Source organism: Ranitomeya imitator, chromosome 1 (genome assembly GCF_032444005.1).
Source record: "Ranitomeya imitator isolate aRanImi1 chromosome 1, aRanImi1.pri, whole genome shotgun sequence".
Lineage (NCBI taxonomy): Eukaryota > Metazoa > Chordata > Amphibia > Anura > Dendrobatidae > Ranitomeya > Ranitomeya imitator.
In genome coordinates, this window is record NC_091282.1 from 376519073 (window position 1) to 376545746 (window position 26674).

At 43.1% G+C, this 26674-nt stretch overlaps 1 protein-coding gene across 1 annotated transcript in view; it reads left to right on the plus strand.

Moving 5' to 3' along the window:
- The window catches only part of SLC7A8 (solute carrier family 7 member 8), an 81245-nt gene extending 58422 nt beyond the window's left edge, over positions 1-22823 (plus strand). Inside the window, exons 6-12 of the mRNA XM_069761818.1 lie at positions 3889-4042; positions 5270-5393; positions 8308-8411; positions 19022-19118; positions 19237-19386; positions 21302-21479; positions 21595-22823. Of these exons, the coding sequence (XP_069617919.1) occupies positions 3889-4042; positions 5270-5393; positions 8308-8411; positions 19022-19118; positions 19237-19386; positions 21302-21479; positions 21595-21743 (956 nt within the window). The 3' untranslated portion in view covers positions 21744-22823. The remainder of the gene's footprint in view (positions 1-3888; positions 4043-5269; positions 5394-8307; positions 8412-19021; positions 19119-19236; positions 19387-21301; positions 21480-21594) is intronic.
- Positions 22824-26674: the final 3851 nt, after the last annotated feature.

Below are 26674 nucleotides of genomic sequence, written 5' to 3' on the forward strand. Positions count from 1 at the left end.
ACGCAACGTGACGCCCACAGAGCATTCCATCAAAGTCTGCATTTCAAAATGTCACTACTTCACTTCCGAGCCCCGGCATGTGCCCAAACAGTGGTTTAACCCCACATATGGGGTATCAGCGTACTCAGGAGAAACTGGACAACAACTTTTGGGGTCAAATTTCTCCTGTTACCCTCTGTAAAATAAAAAATTGCAGGCTAAAAGATCATTTTTGAGAAAATAATTTTTTTTTTTTATTTTCATGGCTCTGCGTTATAAACTTCTGTGAAGCACTTGGGGTTCAAAGTCCTCACCACACATCTAGATTAGTTCCTTTGGGGGTCTAGTTTCCAAAATGGGGTCATTTCTGGGGTATCTCCAATGTTTAGGCACACAGGGGCTCTCCAATCGTGACATGGTGTCCGCTAATGATTGGAGCTAATTTTCCATTTAAAAAGCCAAATGGCGTGCCATCCCTTCCGAGCCCTGCCGTGCGCCCAAACAGTGGTTTACCCCCACATATGGGGTATCAGCGTACTCAGGACAAACTGGACAACAATATTCGGGGTCCAATTTCTCCTATTATCCTTGGCAAAATAGGAAATTCCAGGCTAAAAAATCATTTTTGAGGAAAAAAATTATTTTTTATTTTCATGGCTCTGCGTTATAAACTTCTGTGAAGCACCTGGGGGTTTAAAGTGCTCAATATGCATCTAGATAAGTTCCTTTGGGGGTCTAGTTTCCAAAATGGGGTCACTTGTGGGGGAGCTCCAATGCATAGGCACACAGGGGCTCTCCAAACGCGACATGGTGTCCGCTAACAATTGGAGCTAATTTTCCATTCAAAAAGTCAAATGGCGCGCCTTCCCTTCCGAGCCCTGCCGTGTGCCCAAACAGTGGTTTACCCCCACATATGAGGTATCGGCGTACTCGGGAGAAATTGCCCAACAAATTTTATGATCCATTTTATCCTACTGCCCATGTGAAAATGAAAAAATTGAGGCGAAAAGAATTTTTTTGTGAAAAAAAAGTACTTTTTCATTTTTACAGATCAATTTGTGAAGCACCTGAGGGTTTAAAGTGCTCACTAGGCATCTAAATAAGTTCCTTGGGGGGTCTAGTTTCCAAAATGGGGTCACTTGTGGGGGAGCGCCAATGTTTAGGCACACAGGAGCTCTCCAAACGCGACATGGTGTCCGCTAACAATGGAAATAATTTTTCATTCAAAAAGTCAAATGGCGCTCCTTCCCTTCCGAGCCTTACCATGTGCCCAAACAGTGGTTTACCCCCACATATGAGGTATCGGCGTACTCAGGAGAAATTGCCCAACACATTTTAGGATCCATTTTATCCTGTTGCCCATGTGAAAATGAAAAAATTGAGGCTAAAAGAATTTTTTTGTGAAAAAAAAGTACTTCTTAATTTTTACGGATCAATTTGTGAAGCACCTGGGGGTTCAAAGTGCTCACTATGCATCTAGATAAGTTCCTTGGGGCGTCTAGTTTCCAAAATGGGGTCACTTGTGGGGGAGCTCCAATTTTTAGGCACACGGGGGCTCTCCAAACGTGACATGGTGTCCGCTAAAGAGTGGAGCCAATTTTTGATTCAAAAAGTCAAATGGCGCTCCTTCCCTTCCAAGCCCTGCCGTGCGCCCAAACAGTGGTTTACCCCCACATATGAGGTATCAGCGTACTCAGGACAAATTGCACAACAACTTTCGTGGTTCAGTTTCTCCTTTTACCATTGGGAAAATAAAAAAATTGTTGCTAAAAGATAATTTTTGTGACTAAAAAGTTAAATGTTCATTTTTTCCTCCATGTTGCTTCTGCTGCTGTGAAGCACCTGAAGGGTTAATAAACTTCTTGAATGTGGTTTTGAGTACCTTGAGGGGTGCAGTTTTTAGAATGGTGTCACTTTTGGGTATTTTCAGCCATATAGACCCCTCAAACTGACTTCAAATGTGAGGTGGTCCCTAAAAAAAATGGTTTTGTAAATTTCGTTGTAAAAATGACAAATCGCTGGTCAAATTTTAACCCTTATAACTTCCTAACAAAAAAAAATTTTGTTTCCAAAATTGTGCTGATGTAAAGTAAACATGTGGGAAATGTTATTTATTAACTATTTTGTGTCACATATCTCTCTGGTTTAACAGAATAAAAATTCAAAATGTGCACATAACCTAAGGTTGATTTCTCTAGGATGGGCCAAGACTAATGATTGATGACGAATTTCTGGGATACCCATGATCCTGAGAATGAAGGGAACAAACTGCTGGTGTAGCTCTGCATCCATATATATTGTGTAAGCTGGCCTCCGGACAGGTTCTCGGGGGGAGATATGTGTCATCAAGGCTGGTAGCCTCAGTGATGTAAGCCCAGAAAAGCAGGCTCCAGCATGTATACTGCTGAGAGAGTTAATAGGGCATGTTAAGGGCCAGGTTTATGAGGAATGGTTAAAGGATCTAAGAATGTTTAGCTTTCAAAAAAGAAGGCTAAGAGAAGGCTTAATAGCTGTCTACAAATATCTGAAGGGCTGTCACAGTGTAGAGGAATCATCATTCTCATTTGCACATGGAAACACGAGAAGCAATGGAGTGAAATTGAAAGGGAGAAGATACAGATTAGATATTAGAAAAAACTTTTTGACAGTGAGTGTGATCAAAGTGTGGTGGAACAGGCTGCCACGAGAGGTGGTGAGTTCTCCTCAATGGAAGTCTTCAAACACAGGCTGGAGAGATATCTGTCTGAGATGGTTTAGTGAAGCCTGTGCTGAGCAGGGGGTTGGACACAATGACCCTGGAGGTCCCCTCCAACTCTAACATTCTAGGATTCTATAACAAATAAAAACTCATATATACGTATATTTAGTGATGGTATAGTCTAGTGAATGGCTTCAGTTTATGTGATGGAAAAACCCTTTAATTTATTAGGTGTGACTTCTTAACCTGTCTCCCACACTCTTCTATGATTTTATGTAATGCACCACTACAGAATTTTATAATATCAAGCAGAAAATATACCTTTCTATGGTAAGGTGGTGGATTGGCTTTTGCATTTTTTTGATAAAAAAACGTTAACCAAGTACCCTATATTATTTTCATGCACTATTGCTGTTTATTTTTTTTTACTGCAGGGTATTCAATCATTATGTTTCTGTCTTTGTATACATATGACTGATGCCATGCATGCTCTAAAGGTCTCATCTAGTGATGAGCGAATGTACTCATTGCTCGGTTTTTCCCGAGCATGCTCGGGTGTTCTCTGAGTATTTTGGGTGTTGTCTGAGTATTTCGGGTGGTCTCTGAGTATTTCGGCGTGCTCTGAGATTTAGTTGTTGTCGACCCAGCTGCATGATTTGAGGCTGCTAGACAGCCTGAATACTGTACATGTGAGGATTCCCTAGCAACCAGGCAACCGCCACATGCACTCAGGCTAGCTAGCAGCCGCAAATCATGCAGCTGCGTCATCCGAGCATGCCAAAATACTCAGAGAACCCTGAGCATGCTCGGAAAAACCAGAGCAACGAGCATGCTCGCTCATCACTAGTCTCATCATAAAATATAGATTTTATATGGATAGACAATGTTTTCTTTTCAATGTAGGAATCTGTATGAATCCAACTGTCATTCCCATTAGGTGCAGAATTGTGGAGGACGAATAGCTCCGTAATATGGTTCTGTATGTAGACACCATATGGCAGCACACAGAATGCCTGTGACTCCATGCTGGATAGTCCTGCCAAAGGCAGGGATCTGTACAGACCACGTAGCATGTAGACATGAGGATGAGTAACGCTGGAGTACATGTTGGTTTGTTCAGAGACATGCAGTTGTCAATAAGATTCTGGAGGAAATATAAGTTACTTGTTCACAATGTGCCTGCACTTACTGTGATGCCTATCTTACATCAGGGGAATATTTCTGGCTGGAACCAAAGAATGCTTTCGAGAATTTCCAGGAGCCGGACATTGGTCTCATTGCGCTGGCGTTCCTTCAAGGATCTTTTGCATATGGTGGCTGGAACTTTCTTAACTATGTCACAGAAGAGCTGGTGAATCCCTACAAGTAAGGATGAATATGGAATGTATGAAATAGATATTCTAAGTATTTCTTTCCAATGAAAAATCACAGGAAATAACTGTTTTAGCTATAGAAGGCCCACATGTCTGCCATGTTTGTACATCTATGAATCTCAGCAGTGCTTGGTAATTTTACAGTGCACTGCAATATTACAGTATTGCAGTGTATTGTACAAGCAATGCAGTGAAGAAAGACCCAAGAAAAAAAACAAAAATATTTTTATAAGCAAGAAAACCCTGTATAAATAAAAATATAAAACAAATTAACATATTTGGTGTCACTATCTATTTAGCTGTCCGAACTAATAAAATATAATATTTATTCCATATTGTAAACAAGTGAAAAAAGTGAAATGGCAGAATCGCTTTTTTATTAGTCTCCCAAAAAGATTAAGTAAACAGAGATCAGAAAATTGTAAGGACTTCAAAATGGTGATAATTAAAGCTCCCTCCTATATGCCCTCATATAACATTATAGGGCAAAACATGAAAAAAAAAAGTTATAACTTTTGGAAGAGGAGGAAGAAAAGTTGAATATGAAGCGGGATGCACTAGAACTGCATAAATCAGAAGTCGGCCTTGGCTCCATCTATATTCCGTCCTTACCCCAAGTGGAATTATGTCTCCTGGGCCATAGTCGCCTGTGTATGAGAAGACATCACTGTGTAATGCTGCCACCTGCTGGCTGAATTTATTATGCCTCCTCTATAGGAAGGAAAAACCATAACAAATGTGAGAGCAGATCATGTGTAACTAGGTTTATTACTCAACAGTTTGGGAAAGTAATGAATAATCAGAACTGTAATGCTGAATATTGGTGGTTATCTGCGATATTAAATATAAAGACTACTCCTTATTTCTACAGGTGATTCTTTTCCATTAAGGAAATCTGTATTACTTCTGTAGCTGATATACACCTGGAAGTATGCACATTTCATTCTTTGCTATGGAAAATCCACATGGACATGTCATTTCATGTCACATGTGTCACAGGTTACCATGCAGAATGACGGAGCCATCACATGCCACCGCTCTGCATTCTCGGTGATCCAGAGTAACCTGTTCATAAATCATTGATGGCTTTTCTAGAGACGGAACTATGCACAGATCCATGAACATTATGGAATTGGTCACAGTTACGGAATATGATCATGTGTAGGTAGGTCTTCATCCCCAGTGGCAAGACCTGGCTAATTCTTGTGTCTTTCACCAGGAACCTCCCACGTGCCATCTTCATCTCTATTCCACTTGTCACCTTTGTTTATGTTTTTGCTAACATTGCCTATGTGACAGCCATGTCCCCTCAAGAGCTACTGGCTTCCAATGCCGTGGCTGTGGTGAGTATCTCTACATCAGTATGTCTTATACGCTGCCGATGGTGTGGTATTCTATTCAGTATATGTCACAGGTTGCCAAGTTAATCTTATGACATATGGATATACCTGGACAAACGTATTGGAACACAACTTTTAATAACTGAAATCAGGTTTTTCCTTCAATGCCATTATCGCAGGTATTAAATCATAAATGTATGATCCAAATAAAAAAAATAGTGTTACCGTAGCAATAGCAAATCAAAAATAGCCAACCATACCTATTCACACTTGTAAAGGACGGCAAGCAAGATAAACACTTTGAGTATAAAAAAATACATTTTATTAGGGAATATATATGATAGCAAAATATTAAAAGCAAAAGCAACACAATGTGGGAGAAGGCCTGACAAAAAATACCCATAGAAGTCAGCACGATAATGATAACAAATATATACAGCAGGGTAAATGTAACAATTAATATCTAAGGGCCCGGTGCAAACACTCAGCATAAAGATAAGCACAGTGAAAAGGACAAAGCTCTAAGAAAGGTATGTGTTGCTGTCAGCAGTATATGTCCCTGAGTAGCAAACAGGCAGTGTCAAAAGTAACAAAGTCCGGCAGTGCATGGAGGTAGGCAGCATATAGATCTTAAATAAAGTGACAGTGCAGGCAGGAGAGAAAAAGCACATAAGCATATAGATGAATTACATTAGCTCTAGTGTAGAGTTTAGAGCATAGGCCAAGGGTTAGGCAGGGGTTCCCAGGCCCCGACGCCCGTTTTGGTAACACTTCCCCTTTCACCATGGAGTCCTCTTTTTTAACAATTGTGAAAGAATGGGTCGTTCTATAGAGCTCACTGATAGCATTGCGATCCTGTAATAGGAGACACTGATGTAACAAGTCAGTTAATGAAATGTCTTCTCTCCTAAATATTCCATGAACAACTGTGAGCGGAGTCATTGAAAAGTGGAAGCCTTTAGGAATTACAGCAAGTCAGCCATGAAATGGCGACCACATGATGTTAGAGAGCAAGGTTGCCAAGTGCTGAGGTGTATAGTGCGTAAAAGCCTCCATTGCTCATCTGATTCCATAACTGCAAAGCTCCCGTCTCCACTGGCATTACAAAACTCTTCATAGCATGTGTTCCTTGGTCAGACATCTGCATGTAAGCCTTACATCAACAATCACAATGCCAAGTATGATGGAGTGCCCTAATGTACACCGCCACCAGACTCAGCAGTGGAAACATGTCCCATGGAATGAGGAATCACACTTCTCTATCTAGTAGTCTAATGGACCAGACAGAGTTTGCCAAATACCAGGAGAACGTTACTTCGCTGACAGTATTGTGCCAACTGTAATGTTTGGTGGAGGAGTGATACTGCTATGGGGTTGTTTTTCAGGTGTTGGGTTAGGCCTCTTATTTCTATTGATGAAAATCTTAATGTTTTACCATACCAAGACATTTTGGACAATTGTGCATTTCCATCTTTGTGGGAACTGTTTAGGAAAGACCCTTTTATGTTCCAGCAAGAATGTGACCCAGTGCCCAAAGCAAGCTCCATAAAGGCATGATTGGGGGAGTTTGATGTGTTTGTAAACTTGAGTGGCCACACAGAGCCCTGACCTCACCCCCATAGAATGCCTTTTGGCTGAACTAGAATGGAGACTGTGACAGGTCTTTTTGTCCAACTTCAGTGTTTGGACAAATGCTCTTCTGGATGATTGTGCAAAAATTCCCAGAGACAAACACCACAAAATCTGTAGAAGGCCTTCCCAGAAGAGTGGGAGCTATTTTAGCTGAAAAGGATGGGCCAACTCTATACTAATGCCTGGATTTGCAACCGCAATTTAAAAAAAGTTGAGACGCTGTGTAAAATGTAAAAAAAGCAAGAGTGTAATGATTTGGAAATCTATAGCTGTATTTTACTCACAACAGAACATGGAACATTTGGAAAATTATCTCATTTAGAAAATGATGGCAGCAACACATCTCAAAAAAGTTGGAGCAGAGCTATATCTACCATTGTGTAGCATCCCTTCTTCTTTTTACAAGTCTGTAAACATCTGGGACGTGAGGGGACCAATTGCTGGAGTTTTGAGAAAGAATGTTGTCCTGTTCTCGTCTGATGTAGGATTCTTGCTACTCCATAGTCCTGGATCTTCTTTGATGGATGTTTTGTTTCATAATGAGTCAGTTGTTTACTTTGATGAAAGGTCTGGACTACAGGTGGCCAGTTCATCACCTGACCACTTCTTCTGTGAAGCCATGCTCTTGTGATGGATGCATTTTGTGTTTTAGCATTGACTTTCTGAAATAGACTTTGTCTGGTTTGGAGCATATGTTGTCCTAAAACCATTATATAATGCTCAGCATTGATAGTGTCCTTTTACATGTGTGAGCTGCCCATGCCTTAGACACTAATGCAGCCCTCTACTATCAGAGATACAGGCTTTTGAACTGAGCATGGGGATAGCAAGCTGGATGGTCCCTCACCACCAGATAGGACGGAGTCATTTCTGGATTTTGATGTCATATGGCTTATTCTTTTGTGTGATAAAGATTTCACTTGCAATTGTGGATTGAAATAATAATTTCTGGAAATATTCCTGATATCATGCATTGACTGTTCCAGCCATTTGTTAACCTTGTCCCAACTTTTTTCAGATGCTTTACTGCCATCAATTTCTAAATGAGTTATTTTTCCAAGTGAAATGGAAACATGTCTATGTTCTGCTGTGAATAAAACACGGCTATAAGGGATTTTCAAATCATTGCATTTTTTTCTTAACATTTTTTTAAATAGGGGTTGAAGAATGGTACGGTATGTCATAAAAGCTCCTGTATATGTAATGTGTAGGTGTCTCAATATTTTTGTCCAGATAGTAGTGTATGTCTGTATATCTCATTCATTATTGTTTTTTTTCTGCTCAGACATTTGGTGAAAAATTGCTAGGTGTAATGGCCTGGATAATGCCAATATCTGTTGCTCTATCCACATTTGGAGGAGTCAATGGATCTCTATTTACTTCTTCCAGGTAAGAGTCAGTGCATATTATTGCGTATGTATATATTTTTGTAAATTAAATACATATGGTATATGTGTCTGTATATATAGTGCATAAAAAAGTCTACACCCCTGTTAAAATGCCAGGTTTTTCTCATGTAAAAAAAATCATGCCAAGAAAAATCATTTTAGAAATTTTTCCATCTGTACTATCACCAATAATATGTACAATTCAGTTGAAAAATAAACTGAAAACTTTTGAGGTGGGAAAAAAAACTAAGAAAGGGAATACCATTTAACTTTAGGCAACATAAAATAAGTCTATTCGTGGTTGGCGCACTAATCTTTACCATTGACACTACCAATTCATTGAGAATTATTACTTCTACTATAAGAGACTTCTCTGCAGTTTCATGCTATAAAATAAATGATAAAAAATCTAAACTTTTAAGCTTTTTCATAGACCACATAACTAAAAAATTGATAGAAAAAGAATTTCCCTATAACTGAGAAAAACATCTTATTCCATATTTAAGAATTATAATTACCAATTCTTTACGTAAGGTACTGTTAGGGTTGTTGGAATGCACCAAGTATATATATATATATATATATATATATATATATATATATATATATATATATATATATATATATATATATATATATATATTAATAGGTGCGTTCGCAACCCGGGGTCCAACTTGCAGGAGAGGAACCTGCTGCTGGCAAATGGCGGCGCTATATGGCCGTATAAGCAAGCTCTGTTAACTCCACAGATTCGCTAGAAACAAGATGCTGTGCCCTGTTAACCTCAGAGGTACACAGCTTCCAAACAGAGAAAATCTGTGGTCATGCAGTCAGAGAAACAGGCAAACAACTCCTCACCGGAGGTGCCGGTATTCTAGCAGCTTATTTCAGCCAAGGCCCTGAATACACACATACAAACTCCTCATCGGAGGTGCTGGTATTCTAGGGGCTTATTTCAGCCAAACCCTAACCACATCCAGACATGACCACACTGGCACTGAGCACATAGTCTTTGGTTTGATACTAGCTCATAGCCGTGCGGCCATGCGAACCTTTTATAGCTATAGCAGACAAGGACCTTCCAAGTGGTCCAATAGGAGCTGCTACAGGGCCTGAGCGTGTGACCCCAGACCTCCAATGAGAGGTCCTCCCATGGGCATGCTCAGTGTGTGCAAAGCAAGACTTAGTCCCAGAAAAGCCTGCACACCGCTGACCAGTGCTGGCTACAAAAGCAGAACCTGGAAAGGCAGCAGTAACACTTTGCACAGTATCAGGCTGAGCGAGACGCTGGGACCGACGTCTCCGCTGAGCAGGCTCCACTGCGGCTGAAGCAGAATGGGAGACCGCAGCAGACATGGCTCGATATTCCCCCTGTGCAGCTGCGGGAACTCGACTTCTAACATTACCCCCCCTCCTAGGGCCCCCTTCTTTGGGCCTCGCTACGCTCAAAGGCTGCAATGAGCAGCGGAGTCCGAATGTGCTCCACAGGTTCCCAGGTTCTGTCCTCTGGGCCGTGACCCTTCCAGTCCACCAGATAATATTTCTTGCCACGTACCACCTTGCACCCCATGATAGAGTTCACCTCAAACTCATCCGTGGAAGAACTCGATGTCCCAGCAGATGTTTGGAAAACTGTGACAAATAGACAGGCTTTAAAAGGGAAACGTGAAAGGTGTCAGTGATACCAAGGCGCGGAGGAACAGCCAAACGGGAGACCACAAGGTTGACCTGTTCCAGAACCTTGAAAGGGCCTATGTAGCGAGTTGCAAACTTAGTGGACTCAACTCGCAGTCTGATGTTACGGGTGGAGAGCCACACTAAGTCGCCAGGAGAAAAGGTCGGAGCGGGGCGCCGGTGTGCATCAGCAGAAACCCTCATTCTCTCCTTGGAGGCCCGGGTGGCATCCTGTGTGCGGTCCCAAATGTCACGTGCCTCCACTGCCCAGTCTGCCACCCTAGAATTGGTGGATGACACGGGCATGGGCACAGGAACACGCGGATGCTGGCCGTAATTAAGGAGAAAAGGAGTCTGCCCGGTAGAGTCGGCTACAACGTTGTTCAAAGCAAATTCTGCCCAAGGTAGCAAAGATGCCCAGTCATCCTGCCTGGCGGAGACAAAATGTCGTAAGTATGTGACCAGAGTCTGGTTGGCCCTCTCTACCAACCCATTCATCTCGGGATGGTATGCAGAAGAGAGATTCAGCTTAATGCTGAGTAAACAACAGAGTTCTCTCCAGAACTGAGATGCAAACTGAGGATCCCGGTCACTGACAATTTTGTCAGGCATGCCATGTAAACGAAAAACATGTTTGACTAACAACGCCGCTAAAGCCTGTGCAGAAGGTAACCGTGAAAGCGGAACCAAGTGCACCATCTTAGAAAAATGGTCGGTGACTACCCAGATAACTGTACAGCTAGGAGACTTGGGTAAGCCTACCACGAAGTCCATCCCGACCATCTTCCAGGGCCTGTCTGCCACCGGCAGGGGGTAAACTTGCCCAGCAGGCCGTTGCCGAGGAGACCGATTCTTAGCGCAGAAGACACACGCCGAATATAGTCCCCGATGTCACGGGCCTTATGCGGCCACCAGTAAGTCCTCGCCAAGAGCTCAGATGTCCTCTTGGTCCCAAAATGTCCAACCACCCTGGACGACTGAGCCCAAGAGAGAACCTCCGGTCGCAAATTAGATGGAGCGAAAGTCTTGCCTGAGGGCACAGACTCTAGCGAAACCGGAGCCACAGTTCTCAGGCTCTCTGAAGGGACAATAAGCCGAGGCTCCTCCTCCTCTGATGACACTACAGAGGGAGAGAGAGCGTCGGCACGAAAGAAAGAAAATGGAGGGTGAAATGGAACCGGGAGAAGAACAGGGACATCTAGCCTGGCGAGAATTTAGCCGCTGGGCTGTCTGTAAATACACCAAGTTCTTGTGGTCTGCGAACACCTGGAAGGGAAAGCGAGCTCCCTCCAGGAGGTGTCTCCACTCTGAGAAAGCCAACTTCATAGCTAGCAACTCCCTGTCCCAGATGGAATAATTCCTCTCTGCTGGTGAAAAGGTCTTGAAGAAGAAGCAAGGATGCTTCCGACCTTGAGCATCCTTTTGGAAGAGGACTGCTCCAGCACCAACGGATGAGGCATCCACCTCCATAATAAATAGCTTTACATCGGGGCGATGTAGGATGAGATCGCTAGCGAAGTGTGACTTAATTGAGAGAAAGGCCTTGGAGTCTTCCTCCGACCACAACTTGGGATTTGCTCCCTTCTTGGTGAGGGCAACCAAGGGAGCTACCAAAGTTGAGAAGTGGGGAATGAACTGGCGATAGTAATTAATGAACCCCATAAAGCGTTGCACCGCTTTGAGAGAATGGGGTTCCTGCCAGTCCATCACAGCCTGCAGCTTGGCAGGATCTATAGCCAATCCCTGGGCAGAGATGATATAGCCAATGAAAGGCAAGGACTCCTGCTCAAACACACACTTCTCCAACTTGGCATAGAGGAAGTTAGCCCGTAGGAGGTCGAAGACCTTGCAAACCTCTCTCCGGTGGGAGTCAATATCTGGAGAGTAGATGAGAATATCATCCAGATAAACTACGACCGAGGTGGAAAGCATATCCCGGAAGATGTTGTTTACAAAGCCTTGGAAAATGGCTGGTGCATTAGAGCCCGAAGGGCATCACCAGATATTCATAGTGCCCATCCCTGGTGTTAAAAGCCATCTTCCATTCGTCCCCCTCACGAATGCGAATCAGGTTGTAAGCACCCCACAGATCTCATTTAGTAAATACCATTGCTCCCCGTAGCCTATCAAAAAGCTCAGATATCAGAGGTAGTGGGTATTTATTCTTAACGGTGATGGCGTTAAGACCCCTATAGTCTATGCATGAACGCAGTTCTCCACTCTTCTGTACGAAGAAGAACCCAGCCCCTGCAGGTGACACTGACTTCCTAATGAATCCTCTTGCCAGATTCTCTCGGATATACTGTGACATTGCCTTCGTCTCCGGGAGAGACAATGGATAGACTCGACCCCGGGGGGGCTCAGCACCAGGCAAGAGGTCAATAGGACAGTCATAGGGGTGGTGAGGTGGAAGGGTCTCCACAGCCCTTTTGGAGAACAAGTCCGCATAGGGCCAATAGTGCTTGGGGAGAGAGGATAGATCTGCGGGTACCTCAGTTGTAGCAACCTGAACGCTTTCCCTGTGACATCTAGCCCCACAAGATTCACCCCATCCTAAAATTCTGCCTGTGGACCACTCGATATGAGGAGAGTGATACCGTAGCCAAGGCATCCCTAACAGGACCTCATCAATTTCCTCAGGAATGACGAGCAGAGATATATTCTCCTGATGAGATGGCGACAAGGACAGAGTGAAAGGGATGGCCTGGTGTGTTATCTGTGAGGGCAGTGTCGACTCATTCACCACTCGTACAGTTACTGGTTGAGCTAGCATTACCAGGGGTATTGCGTGACATTGGGCGAAGGCAGAAGACAAAATTGCCCCCCGCCCCACAATCCACACAGAGCTCTACCAAGTGAGTGAAGGAGCCTATTGTAATTGTCCCCTTTAAGGACAATTTGGAGGCAAACGTCGCCGTGTCCAGTGTACCTCCACCTACTACCACTAGACGCTGACGTTTCCTTGACTGCTGTGAACATCTGGTGGCAAGATGTCCTGACTGCTGGCAAACATGGCAGACCTTGAGTGCACGAATGGTCCGGGACTTAGATCCCGCTCGTGACACTTCCATGGCCTCATGTGACTCAGGGACCATGAGCAGAAATTCCAAAGGTTTGGCAAAGGTGGGAGCCAGCCGAAACCTCCGCCTACACTGGGCCCGCTCTAACCTCCGCTTGTGAAAATGGAGGTCAATACGGGTACACACAGCTATTAACTCCTCCAGTGTGGCGGGAATCTCCCTTGAGGCCAGAGCGTCCTTCACGTGGTCAGCCAGCCCCCTCCAAAATATAGGGATAAGGGCTTTATCCGACCACTCCAGCTCAGATGCTAGGGTGCGGAAGTGGACAGCAAAATGGCTGACCAAGGACGAGCCCTGAGTCAATGCCAACAGTTGGAGCGCTGTATCATGGGTGACTCGAGGCCCTAAAAAGACCTGTTTCAGAGTGCTCAGGAACAGCGGAGCACTCTGCACCACATGATCGCCACGCTCCCACAGCAGCGTAGCCCACTCCGACGCCCTGTCCAACAGGAGAGACACAATAAATCCCACCTTAGCCCGCTCTGTGGGGAAACGTGCGGCCAGGAGCTCGAGGAATATAGAGCACTGGCTCACGAAACCCCGACAAGATTTACTATCACCAGAAAAATTTTACGGCAGCGGGAGGCGAGAGAGTCGGAACAGGGGTGGCCGTGGACAAGGTTGCTGCAGCCACGCTAGCAGCCTGAACAGCAACTGCGGTAACATCCACAGCTGAGGTTGTGACCTAGAGAGTCACCAACCTACCCTCCAGCTGCTGGATGTACTGCAAGGATTGCTGGTTGTCCGCCATTTACTAGCTAGACTCTGGCGCTAGTATTATGTTAGGGTTGTCGGAACTCACCGAGTATATACATATGTATTAATAGGTGCGTTCGCAACCCGGGGGCCACCGTGCAGCAGAGGAACCTGCTGCTGGCAAATGGCAGTGCTATATGGCGGTATAAGCGAACTCTGTTAATTCCACAGATTCGCTAGAAACAAGATGCTGTGCCCTGTCAACCTCACAGAGGTACACAGCTACCAAACAGAGCAAAACTGTGGTCATGCAGTCAGAGAAACAGGCAAACAACTCCTCACCGGAGGTGCCGGTATTCTAGCAGCTTATTTCAGTCAAAGCCCTGAATACACACATACAAACTCCTCACCGGAGGTGCCGGTATTTTAGGGGCTTAGTTCAGCCAAACCCTAACCACATCCAGGCATGACCACACTGGCGCTGAGCTCATAGACTTTGGTTTGATACTAGCGCATGGCCGTGCGGCCATGCAAACCTATTATAGCTCTAGCAGACAAGGACCTTCCAAGTGGTCCAATAGGAGCTGCTACAGGGCCTGGGCATGTGACCCCTGACCTCCAATGAGCGGTCCTCCTGTGGGCATGCTCAGTGTGTGCAAAGCAGGACTTAGTCCCAGAAAAGCCTGCACACCGCTGACGAGTGCTGGCTACAAAAGCAGAACCTGGAAAGGCAGCAGTAACCCTTTGCACAGTATCAGGCTGAGCGAGACGTTGGGACCGACATCTCCACTGAACAGGCTCCACCGCGGCTGAAGCAGAATGGGAGACCGCAGCAGACATGGCTCGAGATTCCCCCTGTGCAGCGGCGGGAACTTGACTCCTAACAGGTACTAGATGAAAATCTGAATCTCCTACAAAAACTGATGAAAAAGTGAGACTTTTGATAAAACAAATACCTCATGGCTTGGTAGGATTGTCTTATATAACATGATAATCCTACCAAAACTTCACTATATCTATAGAACTGTTCCAATTCAGATTTCAGTTATATGGATTAAGAACTTGCATAAGCAAATGTCAACATTTATTTGGAGTAAAAAATCACCAAGAGTAGCCAAATCATTACTATGTAAGAACAAAAGAAATGGAGGCTTTGGTCTTCCAAATCTACAGGCCTACTGTAAGGCAGAGCAGGAAATGGCTTATAGATGAAACGTAAACCAACTGGGCAGAAATGGAAAAGTCTTACAATGAGAATTCTCCCTTAGAAGCTCTTATTGTTGCGAATTTACTAGACCGATCACTCCCTCTACTGGAGAATATGCTAATAAAATCTACAATTTTGACCTGGAGGAAATTATATAACATTTCTTACAACTTGGCCCGAGAGGTGGCAGATGCGGTTTAGCAATTATAAATGTCAGGTTATACACACGGGAAGAAGGAATCAATATCACCATTACACACTGAACGGGAAATCAATGGGTAAATCTGACATGGAGAAGGACTTGGGGATCCTAGTTAATGATAAACTTACCTGTAGCAGCTAGTGCCAGGCAGCAGCTGCCAAGGCAAACAGGATCATGGGGTGCATTAAAAGAGGTCTGGATACACCTGATGAGAGCATTATACTGCTTCTGTACAAATCCCTGGTTAGACCGCACATTGAGTACTGTGTACGGTTTTGGGCATCGGTGCTCAGGAAGAATATATTGGAACGAGAGCAAGTACAAAGGAGGGCAACAAATGAATAAAGGGGCATGGGGGAACTACAATATCCAGAGAGATAAGCCAAAGTAGGATTATTTTGTCTAGAAAAAAGAAGACTGAAGGGCAATCTAATAACCATGTATAAGTATATAAGGGGACAATACAAATATCAAGGAATGTGATGGTCACAAAGGGGCATTCTCTGCGTCTGGAGGAGAGAAGGTTTTTCCACCAACATAGAAGAGGATTCATTACTGTTAGGGCAGTGAAAATCTAGAGCTTCCTGAGCAGGTGGTGATGGCGAACTCAGTCGAGGTGTTCAAGAGAGGCCTGGATGTCTTCCTGGAGCGTAACAATATTGTATCTTACAGTTATTAGGTTCTTTAGAAGGACATAGATCTGGGGCTTTATTCTGATGGAACATAGGCTGAACTGGATGGACAAATGTATTTTTTTGGCCTTGCTAACTATGTTACTACAGTATGTAAATTAGTTACCTATTAGAAAAACTTTCTTTATTTGTATTTCGCCATGCCCTTCCAGACTTCCCTATAGATAAATGGAGAAAGAATGGTATAACCAATTGTTCGGCCTTATTTACCTGACCGAAAAAAGATTCAATCATAAATTTTCTATCCATGACTCTATCGTACAACCTTCCAAAAGAGGAAATACATAACTTTTTAGATCTAAGGAAATATATTAGGGGGAAATTCTCTTTTTCCCACATCTCTTCTCTTCTGGAAAATTACTTAATAAATACTATTTGGAACACTGAAAATCTATGTACACTCTTCAATAGTGACATAACTATTGAAAAATCAAAACACATGGTTAAGTAGTAAGATGATATCAATCAATGTTTTTTGCCTGAGTCATGGAAAGAAGCAATTAAAATAACATACAAATGAAATGTAAATGCTAATATTCATGAGAATTATTTTAAAATCTTACCTCGTTGGTTCTATACACCTGTCAGATTAAAGAAGATTTTTGTGGACGGTTCGGACTTATGCTGGAGGAACTGTACTTAAAAAGCTAACATATTACATATTTTCTGGTCATGTCCTAAAATAATTGACCTGTGGAAAGAATTAGCTAATTTATTGAGCCTAACAACTCTGTAGTTGATTTGTCTCCTTAACTGGTTTTGTTCTCGCTTGAGTCAAATCGGCTCCCCCTCAAAATTAAATATCTCGCAATCCATCTATTTGCTGTAACAAAAATACTTATAGCATCTAACTGGAAATCAGTAGATGTTCCCTCCATTTATGAAATAATGAGAAGAATGGCTACCCATAATTCTTTTGAACATTCTTGCGTTTTAAGAAATAATTCTTTAAACAGATACTATTCTACATGGTCATCTTGGAACCTATTTCTTTCCTCAAGTCGGAATGCCCCCTTTTAGGTAAAAAGCTTTATTATATGCCAAGAAGTACAATTACATATTTAACTAAGCAAATTGAAAATTGTTTTATTATATTATTATTGTTCCAATAAGGATGTTCTTTTCTCCTGTCCACACTTTCCACATTTATCTGATCCAACATTCTCCTATGCCTTTTCCTTCCCCTTCCCCTCTACCTTTCCTTACTTTTCCTTCCACATTCTTTTCATCTTGCACTAACCTTTTTTCTCTGTTGATTCTTCTTTGGATATCATTTCTTACTTGTTTAATTGAACAAGTTTTAGATCACTCTGTTATCTTTTATTACTCACCTTATTGACTATAACTATAATTCCCTTCCCAAAAATTGTTAAAAAATCCCCCAAGTAAAAAGAATATTGTTGAAAAAAATAAAAATAAAAACTAAAATAATGTGTTTGTATAAATATGCACACTCTTAAATTGAAACTTTGCTGATGTACCCTTTGAATGTATGACAGCATTTTTGGATATAAGTCTATCACCATAGCACATCTAGAATTGGCAACCTTTGCTCACTCTTCCTTGCAATAGCGCTCCAAATCTGTCAGATTATGAGGTCATCTTCTCTGTACGTCGCCCTCTTCAGGTCAACCCTGCTAAACATACATTTTGGAATTATAGCCAAAAAGTTCAACCTTGGTCTCATCAGACCATAACTTGTCTTCCCACATGCATTTGGCAAAGTTGATGCAAGTTTTGGCAAAATATAGCCGAGCTTGGATGTTTTTCTGTGTAAGAAATGGCTACTGTCTTTTCACCCTACCCCACAAGGGGAGGGCGGGAGATTGCATGTGCCCCTGTCACACTCCACTAGGTATGTTACTTTAAGCATGATGACTTTATATGTATTGATGCTATCAATATCTGTCAAGCATTTATTTGGGTACACTGTGCGGTCTCTCACCGTTTGTGCTGTGGCATGGTTCATCATTTTTTAGCCCTATTCCTGTCAATTGCCTTTTTTGTACCGTTTAATAAACTTATCGTTATAATATACATTTTCCATCTTGTTTGGACAATTTTTACACTGTTTTGTTCTGTGGTGTGCACCCTACCCCACAAGCCAGACATATGAAGAATATGGGAAATTGTTATTACATGCAATGAATAAGTATCATTTGCCAGAATTTCCTGCAGCTCCTTTAGGTCTGAGCTGTGGCTGAGCTATTCAAACACATGAATATTCTTTGATCTAAACTATTTCATTGTAGGTCTGGCAGTATGTTTAGGGTCCTTGTCCTGCTGGAAGATGAACCTATGCCCCAGTCTCAAGTCTTTTGTAGCCTCTAACAGGTTTTTCTCTGGGTTTGATCTGTATTTAGCTTCATCCACCTTTCTATGAACTCTGACCAGGTTCCCTGTATCTGCTGAAGAAAAGCATCCTCAAAGCGTGATGCTGCTACCACCATGTTTGATGGGGAGGATGGTCTTTTGTATTTAGCCCAAAAAGTTCTACTTTGGTCTCATCTGAATAGAGCACCTTCTTCTCCATGCTAGCTATATTCCCTACATGGCTTTTTGCAAACTGCAAACATGATATCTTATGGCTTGCATTCAAAGACAACTATAGTCTTGCCACTCTTCCATAAAGGCCAGATATATGGAGTATATGACTAATACTAGATTCTCCCACCTGAGCTGTGGATCTCTGGATCTCTGCAGCTCCTCCAGATTGTCCGTGGGCTTCTTGGCTGCTTCTCTAAGTTGTGTTCTCCTTGCTTGGGATGTGAGTTTAAGTGGACTGCCATATCTTGGTAGGTTTGCAGTTGTGCCATACTTTTTCATTTTTGGATGGTAGATTCAGCAGTGCTCCATAAGATGTTTAAGACGTTTATAACCTAACCCTGCTTTAGAGATATCATACTACAGGGGGTGAATACAAATTCACGTAACAATTTTTCGATTTATATTTTTAGAATAACAAAACCATGTATCATTTCCAGTATAGATATTTATGGTTTGAATGTTGTGTATATATTATTGTAGCCAGAATCTTATTAGATTTGTTACCTTTGACAGGTTATTTTTTGCTGGGGCAAGAGAGGGTCATCTACCAAGTGTCTTGGCCATGATCCACATCAATCGATGCACCCCAATCCCAGCACTTCTTTTCACGGTAGGCCTCCAATTTGCAACCTGCTCATTCATACTTTGCGTTGACATTTTTAATATATGTTACCTTCTTGATTTTTCGGATGCTAATATTGCTTTATTCCATGTTACTCTCCCAATAGTGCCTTTCCACTCTACTCATGTTGGTAACTAGTGACATGTATACTCTGATCAATTATGTTGGCTTCATCAACTATCTGTTCTATGGTGTTACCGTGGCGGGTCAGATTGTCCTCAGATGGAAGAAGCCAGACATCCCTCGACCAATAAAGGTTAGCAGGACTGACAGAAGTTCTTAAGAAATTAGACAATTCTTACATATTAACAAGTGGGTGTTGGGTGTGTGTTTATATGTGGGGCATTTAACCACAGCAACACTGACATCTTCATATACATTAGGCCTATCTTGACCTCTTACCTGAGTTTAGTAAATAGTTCACTAAAAAATCCATTACAGGAGCATTCATTACCATTTTTTCATGTAGACCAGCCAACTAGCAGACATGAGAATGCAAACCTTTGACTGTGTTCTGAGGTGTATCTAGGATTTCTGGCACCTGAAGCAAGAATTCAGTTTGCATCCCCCCTAGTGGTTTCACTAGTTGTCTTGTGACCATTCATTTCTGTGATATGCGATTTGCACACTTAGTCATGTGCCGACGAGCTGCTATTCCTAATTCAATGTTCAGTGAAAAACTAAGAGAAGCAGCAATAAAAGCTTGTTGTCAAGTGAACGTAAGTATTAAAATCGCATATGAGTGAAGTTTCCATGTGATGACTGCTGGAACCTGCAACCTGCAAGCAGAGCTAAATCCTGACAGTGAATATATTACACACTGTTAGGTTTGGCATGCTACAGGGCTTCATTTTATAATTAAAATTGTCCTGTCCAGGTTTAAGATGAAAGTTTAAAGGCTTCTGAATTCACATAGCGCTTGCACTGCACACTCTTAGGATTCTCCCGTGTTGTGGTGGCAAGAGTGGACAGTCATGTGAGCACAAGTAAGGGATTTGGATACTTCTGGCCACATTCCCACTAGACGTGTCTGGCCTTGTCAATGCATTATTGACTGAGGCCACGCATATCTAGTCGGCACGTGACCACAGGTATGTAAATCGCTGGCACCAGAGAATCCTGACAGCGTGCAGTGCCCACTGTGAGAATTCAGAAGTCTGCAGTTACATAAAATGACTGCAGACTAATCACAAATTTGAACAAGCATGCTTCTAGCATAGATAAAAACATAGGAACCCTTAACGTTTCAGATGGCCCAACACATTATTAACATAGCCATGTATTAACATAGCCTGCTTCCCCCTAGATACGCCCCTGCTTTGTTCGCTGACTGTATTGTTTATGTGCTGACAGTGGAACATTTTTGCTGGCAGTGGCACATCTCCTTCTGTAAATTGGGGATGTGTTGATTACATGCATATTGTATGGGATTGTATTAAAGGGAACGTGTTAGGTCAGATAATGCCATTAACCTGCATATATAATGTTAATAGCTTCATGAAAGTGCTTAGGCGCCCTACTAAAAGTGGGGTACCCAGGAGAAAATTATTTTTATACATCATGGAAGCCACTGGCTTTCAGTCATAATGGTGTACTGGCGTGGCTACAGTCATTGCTTACAGCACTGTGAGCGGCATTTGTAAGCATGCCGTGGCATTCTGACTTACAACTGGCTCTGCATAGATACACTGTAGTCAAAGTGCTGGAGCGTGCTTATAGTATAGTGAGCGATGACTGTAACCTCTCAGGCACGCTTGTATGACTGAAAGCCAGTGGCTCCCAGGAAGAGTAGAGTTCCTCCCGGAAGCCTATTTTTCAGTACAGTGGCCAGGCACCCTCATCATGATATTAACCTGTAGATTAACTCTATACCTGCAGGTTAATACCATTATTCGACTTGACAAGTTCCCTTTAACAACCATTTTGCCTCTCTACAGTTTGTTTCAGCCTGTGTTGAAAGGGCCTTAACATGGGGGCAGATCAACTTGTTATGTTGTTAGTTGGCGCTTTTTGCCCATCTAAATGTATCATAGATAAAACATAAACATACTCTGCATTAAAAAATGGTAAGAAGTTTCGTGAGAAGCATCAGAGACATTTAGAGAAGCAGAAAGAAAAGGAAGAGAAGCAGTGGCTTGATATGCAATAATTCCCTCTTCGTCTTACCACAGGTTAACCTCATATTTCCGGTGATCTACCTCCTCTTCTGGGCTTTTCTGTTGGTCTTCAGCTTGTATTCTGAACCTATTGTTTGCGGAATAGGCCTGGCCATCATGCTTACTGGTGTCCCTGTTTACTTCCTTGGGGTCCATTGGCAAAACAAGCCCCAATGTTTCAATAACTTTGTTGGTGAGTATCTCAGTTCTTTGTGTCACTTCTTGATTCAGATATGAATTAGCGCTTTGCCATTGTTACATGGAGAGTGGAGTAACTGTGAATCTGTTTTGTGTTCCACTTCCTTCAGATGCAATGACACGAGCGGGCCAGAAGCTGTGTGTGGTGGTTTATCCTCAGATGGACAGTAAAGATGAAGATGACAGTGAGGAGACAAAAGAGCAGAAAGCTCCAATCTATAAGCCAGGGTCTGAAGATGGAGATGGCGCTCATGCCTGAGCTTCGTTACTCCTCCATTGAGCATTCACTCCAATCCCACTGCCCCTAAAATCCCATGCTGTCAGGACCACACTATTCAACCCTGCAGAGATAGATGGAACCTGTGTGTATTTGTGAATGTGTATGTGCGTGTGCGCCTCAGTGTGCACATAGACTATGCTGGTTATTAGATTTCCTGTCTCCATTGCCCTCAGGTATTCGTGGTGTCCCAGGGTAAAAATCACTCGGTTTTAAGTCAGTGCTACATAATTGTCTGTACTCGTAAGACATGCAGTCGTGCATTGTTTCTCTGTAGCTCTGTCTTTTACTGTACTGTGGAACTGTTCTTTATCACCACTATATACAGTGCCCTTATTTGCTATACTAGTTTTCCTGATGGGCAGCAGAAGGAAATGCAACACTGCTGTGTCTGGTGGCCTAATGTCTATGCACCTTCTTCGAGAGGAAATCTGAACTCTTAAGTGTGTGTCTATCATGATTCCCAGCAAACCTAAATCTAAAAACCTAAATCTAAAACCTAAAAATGATAGGTTGCTCTTCATGATCGGCCACAACGGACTTTAAGTATACCAGATCGAGGTACCTGAAAAGCTTGTTGGCCCACCGCGTGCACACTCCTTCCATGAATCTGCTGCTTAGAAAAGAACATTTCACATGTCATCACCAAAATAATATTCAGTGCTAAGTGAAGGTTTACACCTGACAATCATGAGACCCACACAAAAATGACTCCTTGAACGGTCTGCACCCCACATGTGGACATTATGGCGCATGCCATTCCAACGGTGCAGCCTGCTACAAAGGACGGCATTCTACATTGTGGCCTCAGGTTTCCTTTCCCTGTCCGTACCAAGGCATGTCAGACCTTATTTCAATTTAAAGCTGCGGTTAACCAGAGTTCCTTGAGGACACTCCAGTCTCCTACTACCCAAATATCCTACGTACACTCCAGGAGCTCTGGGTAATTATTTGCCAGGTGTTTTAATTTTCCAGAATACTCTACATGTTTTATATATATTTTTTTTATTTAGGATCTATTGTCTCTGAATGTAATAAAATGGATCTTGTGCCTTTTGGTGATTTGCCTATATGAGTGAAGTAATGTGCATTCCGGTTGATATATGTTGTTAAACACAAAAACACACTTGATTTACTACAAATGTTCATTCCTGTTAGAGAAGCACTCCTCCCATCAACGTTTTTATCCTCTTAATATATTGCTGTCATCATATTATATAGCACTGTGTACTCACAATTGCTCATTTTGCTTTTCTACCCAGTTAATTCTTCCATTTTCCATTAGGTCAATGACATCACATGATTAAAAACAGACTAGCTGAAAGCTTCTAAGCTCTATGTAGAAACAGAAGGTCAATTTTCCCTGTGAGATATAATTCACTGCAAACGTCCCTGACAAGGGGGAAGAGCGGAGCAGCCGGGTCAGGGGTTGAAGAGGGGAATGATTTATGCAGGAACAAGAGGCTTCCCATTTCTATATAGAGCAGAGAAAAGAAAATAATTAGTTGGGTATAAGGGCAAAATGAGCAATTGTAAGTACACAGTGCTATATAATATGATGACTACAATATGTTAAAAGAATAAAAATTTCATGGGAGAACTTCTTTAAGATTGCTCTCTATTCTCTTTGTGACTTGAGGTACTGTATATACTCGAGTATAAGCCAAGATTTTCAGCCCAAATTTTTGGGCTGAAAGTGCCCCTCTCGGCTTATACTCGAGTCAAGGTGGGTGGCAGGGTCGGCGGGTGAGGGGGAGAGGGCGCTGAGGCATACTTACCTAGTCCTGGCGATCCTGACGCTCCCCCTGCCGTCCCACGGTCTTCTGTGCTGCAGCGTCTTCCCCTCTTCAGCGGTCACGTGGGACCACTCATTAAAAAAATGAATAGGCGGCTCCACCTCCCATAGGAGTGGAGCCGCGTATTCATTTCTCTAATCAGCGGTGCCGGTGACCGCTGATAGAGAAAGAGGCTGCGGCACCGAAGACCAGGCAGAGGGAGCGTCAGGATCGCTGGGACTAGGTAAGTATGTAATATTCACCTGTCCGCGTTCCAGCCGCCGGGCGTCGCTCCATCTTCCCGGCGCCTCCATCTTCCCGGCGTCTGCGCTCTGACTGTTCAGGTCAGAGGGCGCGATGACGCATATAGTGTGCGCGGCGCCCTCTGCCTGATCAGTCAGAGCAGAGACGCCGGGAAGATGGAGGCGCCGGGACCGGACGCTGGGAGCTGCAAGCAAGAGAGGTGAGTATGTGTTTTTTTTTTTTTTATTGCAGCAGCAGCGGCACAGATTTATGTGGAGCATCTATGGGGCACAATGAACGGTGCAGAGCACTATATGGGGCACAGCTATGGGGCACAATGAACGGTGCAGAGCACTGTATATGGGGCACAATGAACGGTGCAGAGCACTTTATATGGGGCACAGCTATGGGGCACAATGAACGGTGCAGAGCACTGTATATGGGGCACAGCTATGGGGCACAATGAACGGTGCAGAGCACTGTATATGGGGCACAGCTATGGGGCACAATGAACGGTGCTGAGCACTGTATATGGGGCACAGCTATGGGGCACAATGAACGGTGCAGAGCACTGTATATGGGGCACAGCTATGGGGCACAATGAACGGTGCAGAGCACTGTATATGGGGCACAGCTATGGGGCACAATGAACGGTGCAGAGCACTGTATATGGGGCACAGCTATGGGGCACAATGAACGGTGCAGAGCACTGTATATGGGGCACAGCTATGGGGCACAATGAACGGTGCAGAGCACTATATGGGGCACAGATATGGGGCACAATGAACGGTGCCGAGCACAGTATGGGGCACAGCTATGGAACAAAATGAACGGTGCAGAGCATTGTATATGGGGCACAGATATGGGGCAATAATGAACGGTGCCGAGCACAGTATGGGGCACAGCTATGGGACAAAATGAACGGTGCAGAGCACTATACGGGGCACAGCTATGGGACAAAATGAACGGTGCAGAGCACTATATGGGGCACAGCTATGGGGAAATATGAACGGTGCAGAGCACTATATGGCACAGCTATGGGGAAATAATGATCTATTTTTATTTTTGAAATTCACCGGTAAATGCTGCATTTCCACCCTAGGCTTATACTCGAGTCAATAAGTTTTCCCAGTTTTTTGTGGCAAAATTAGGGGGGTCAGCTTATACTCGGGTCGGCTTATACTCGAGTATATACGGTAATTTTTGTGGCTAATGCACCACTGTGGATTTTATTGAACCAAACCTTGAGAGGCTGCAGTGTGCAGGAAAATTCTTAAAGTTAAAGAACACAGATCAATTATGAGAAAAACCCAAAGATATACCATAGATAAAATTATAAGACTTTTCTTAAGTTTTCTGAATTTTAAAGTCTTGTGCTCAGATCTGGCAGGATTTGGCCTTTTTCATTGTTTTGCTGACTTGCTGTTCCATGGTATAAGATAGAAGAATTAATTCACATAATTTTTCTCCTAAATTCAGCTAAAGTAAATCGCAAAATACAAATCAGGGAAAAACCTCCAAACAGAAGTCTAAGGCTATGTTCACACTTTGCGGATTTTGCGCTGCGGATCTGCAGCAGTTTCCCATGAGTTTACAGTACAATGTAAACCTATGGGAAACAAAAACGCTGTGCACATGCTGCGGAAAAAAACGCGAGGAAACGCAGCGGATTACATTCCGCAGCATGTCACTTCTTTTCTGCGGATTTTCACCTGCTCCAATAGGAAAATGCAGATGAAAATCCGCAGAAGAAACCGCAGTAAAAACCGCGATAAATCCGCAGTAAAAACTGCGATGGGTTTTCACTGCGGATTTTGGAATTTTGCTGCGGAAAAATCCACAGTGGAATCTGCAAAGTGTGAACATAGCCTAAACGTTACTTCAAACTGAATATCGTTAACACCCATGTAAGAAGACAGTCCTTTTACAAAAGAAGAAATCATCTGCCTGTTTAGGGTTAGTCAGAGTCTCTCACTACACACTGTACAAAGGCAGACAGCTACAGTCATATCACACTAAGGAGAGGGTGTGGCAGGATTGCAGTGGCTGCCTCTAGCCTCCTGCTGCTTCATAACACACAGGAACCTATCTTGCATCTCTTCTTATCAAAATACATCCATTCTGAATATAAAAGCATCTCCACTGTGATTACACCCTACAGTCTCCTCTCACACACTTGTATTTACCATTACAGAAGCAGGACGTTTCACACCGCTGTCAAACAGTGAGACAGCAGAAGGCCGAATCACTGAAGGGTCAGAGCTATTATCACTAAACAATAGACCAATTTGATATATGATGTACAGTGAATCCGTTTGGAAATATAGTGGAAATTCTATCTGATAAGACTACCACCTAAAATTAGTACTTATTACATTTGTACCAGTAACTTATTTTACAAAAATATTTTATATTTAGTGTATCTGCATGTTTGGGATGTTAGGCTTTATAGTGACTCATGACTAAGAACAGAAAAATGCGACAGCACTCACCCTGTAGTGGTCCAATGCTTTTATTCAAGACATGAGGAGTTACAGCTTCACGGTCCGAGGGAGTGCAGGTGAACGGGAGGTGAGCAGGGAACGACGACGGCTGTTTCGCGCTGATCAAGCGCTTCAACGGGTCTGATAGGGGAGGAAGTGACGCCGGCTAAAAAAGGTGAGTGAGAGCAAACTGCCCCCCCCCCCCCGCCGCACGCCCACAACTCCGCTACCAAGAGGTACAGGTTCATGACAAAACAACACATTAATTAGAGTAAAAACAACAATCCCTGAGTAACAAGCTTTGACAAAAATCCATAGTGAATGGAAAAACAAGGGAAAAAAAGGGGAAACAAGTCTCCTGGACGATCACGCAATCTAGTCTCCCATAATTAATTTCCATACACAGAAGCAT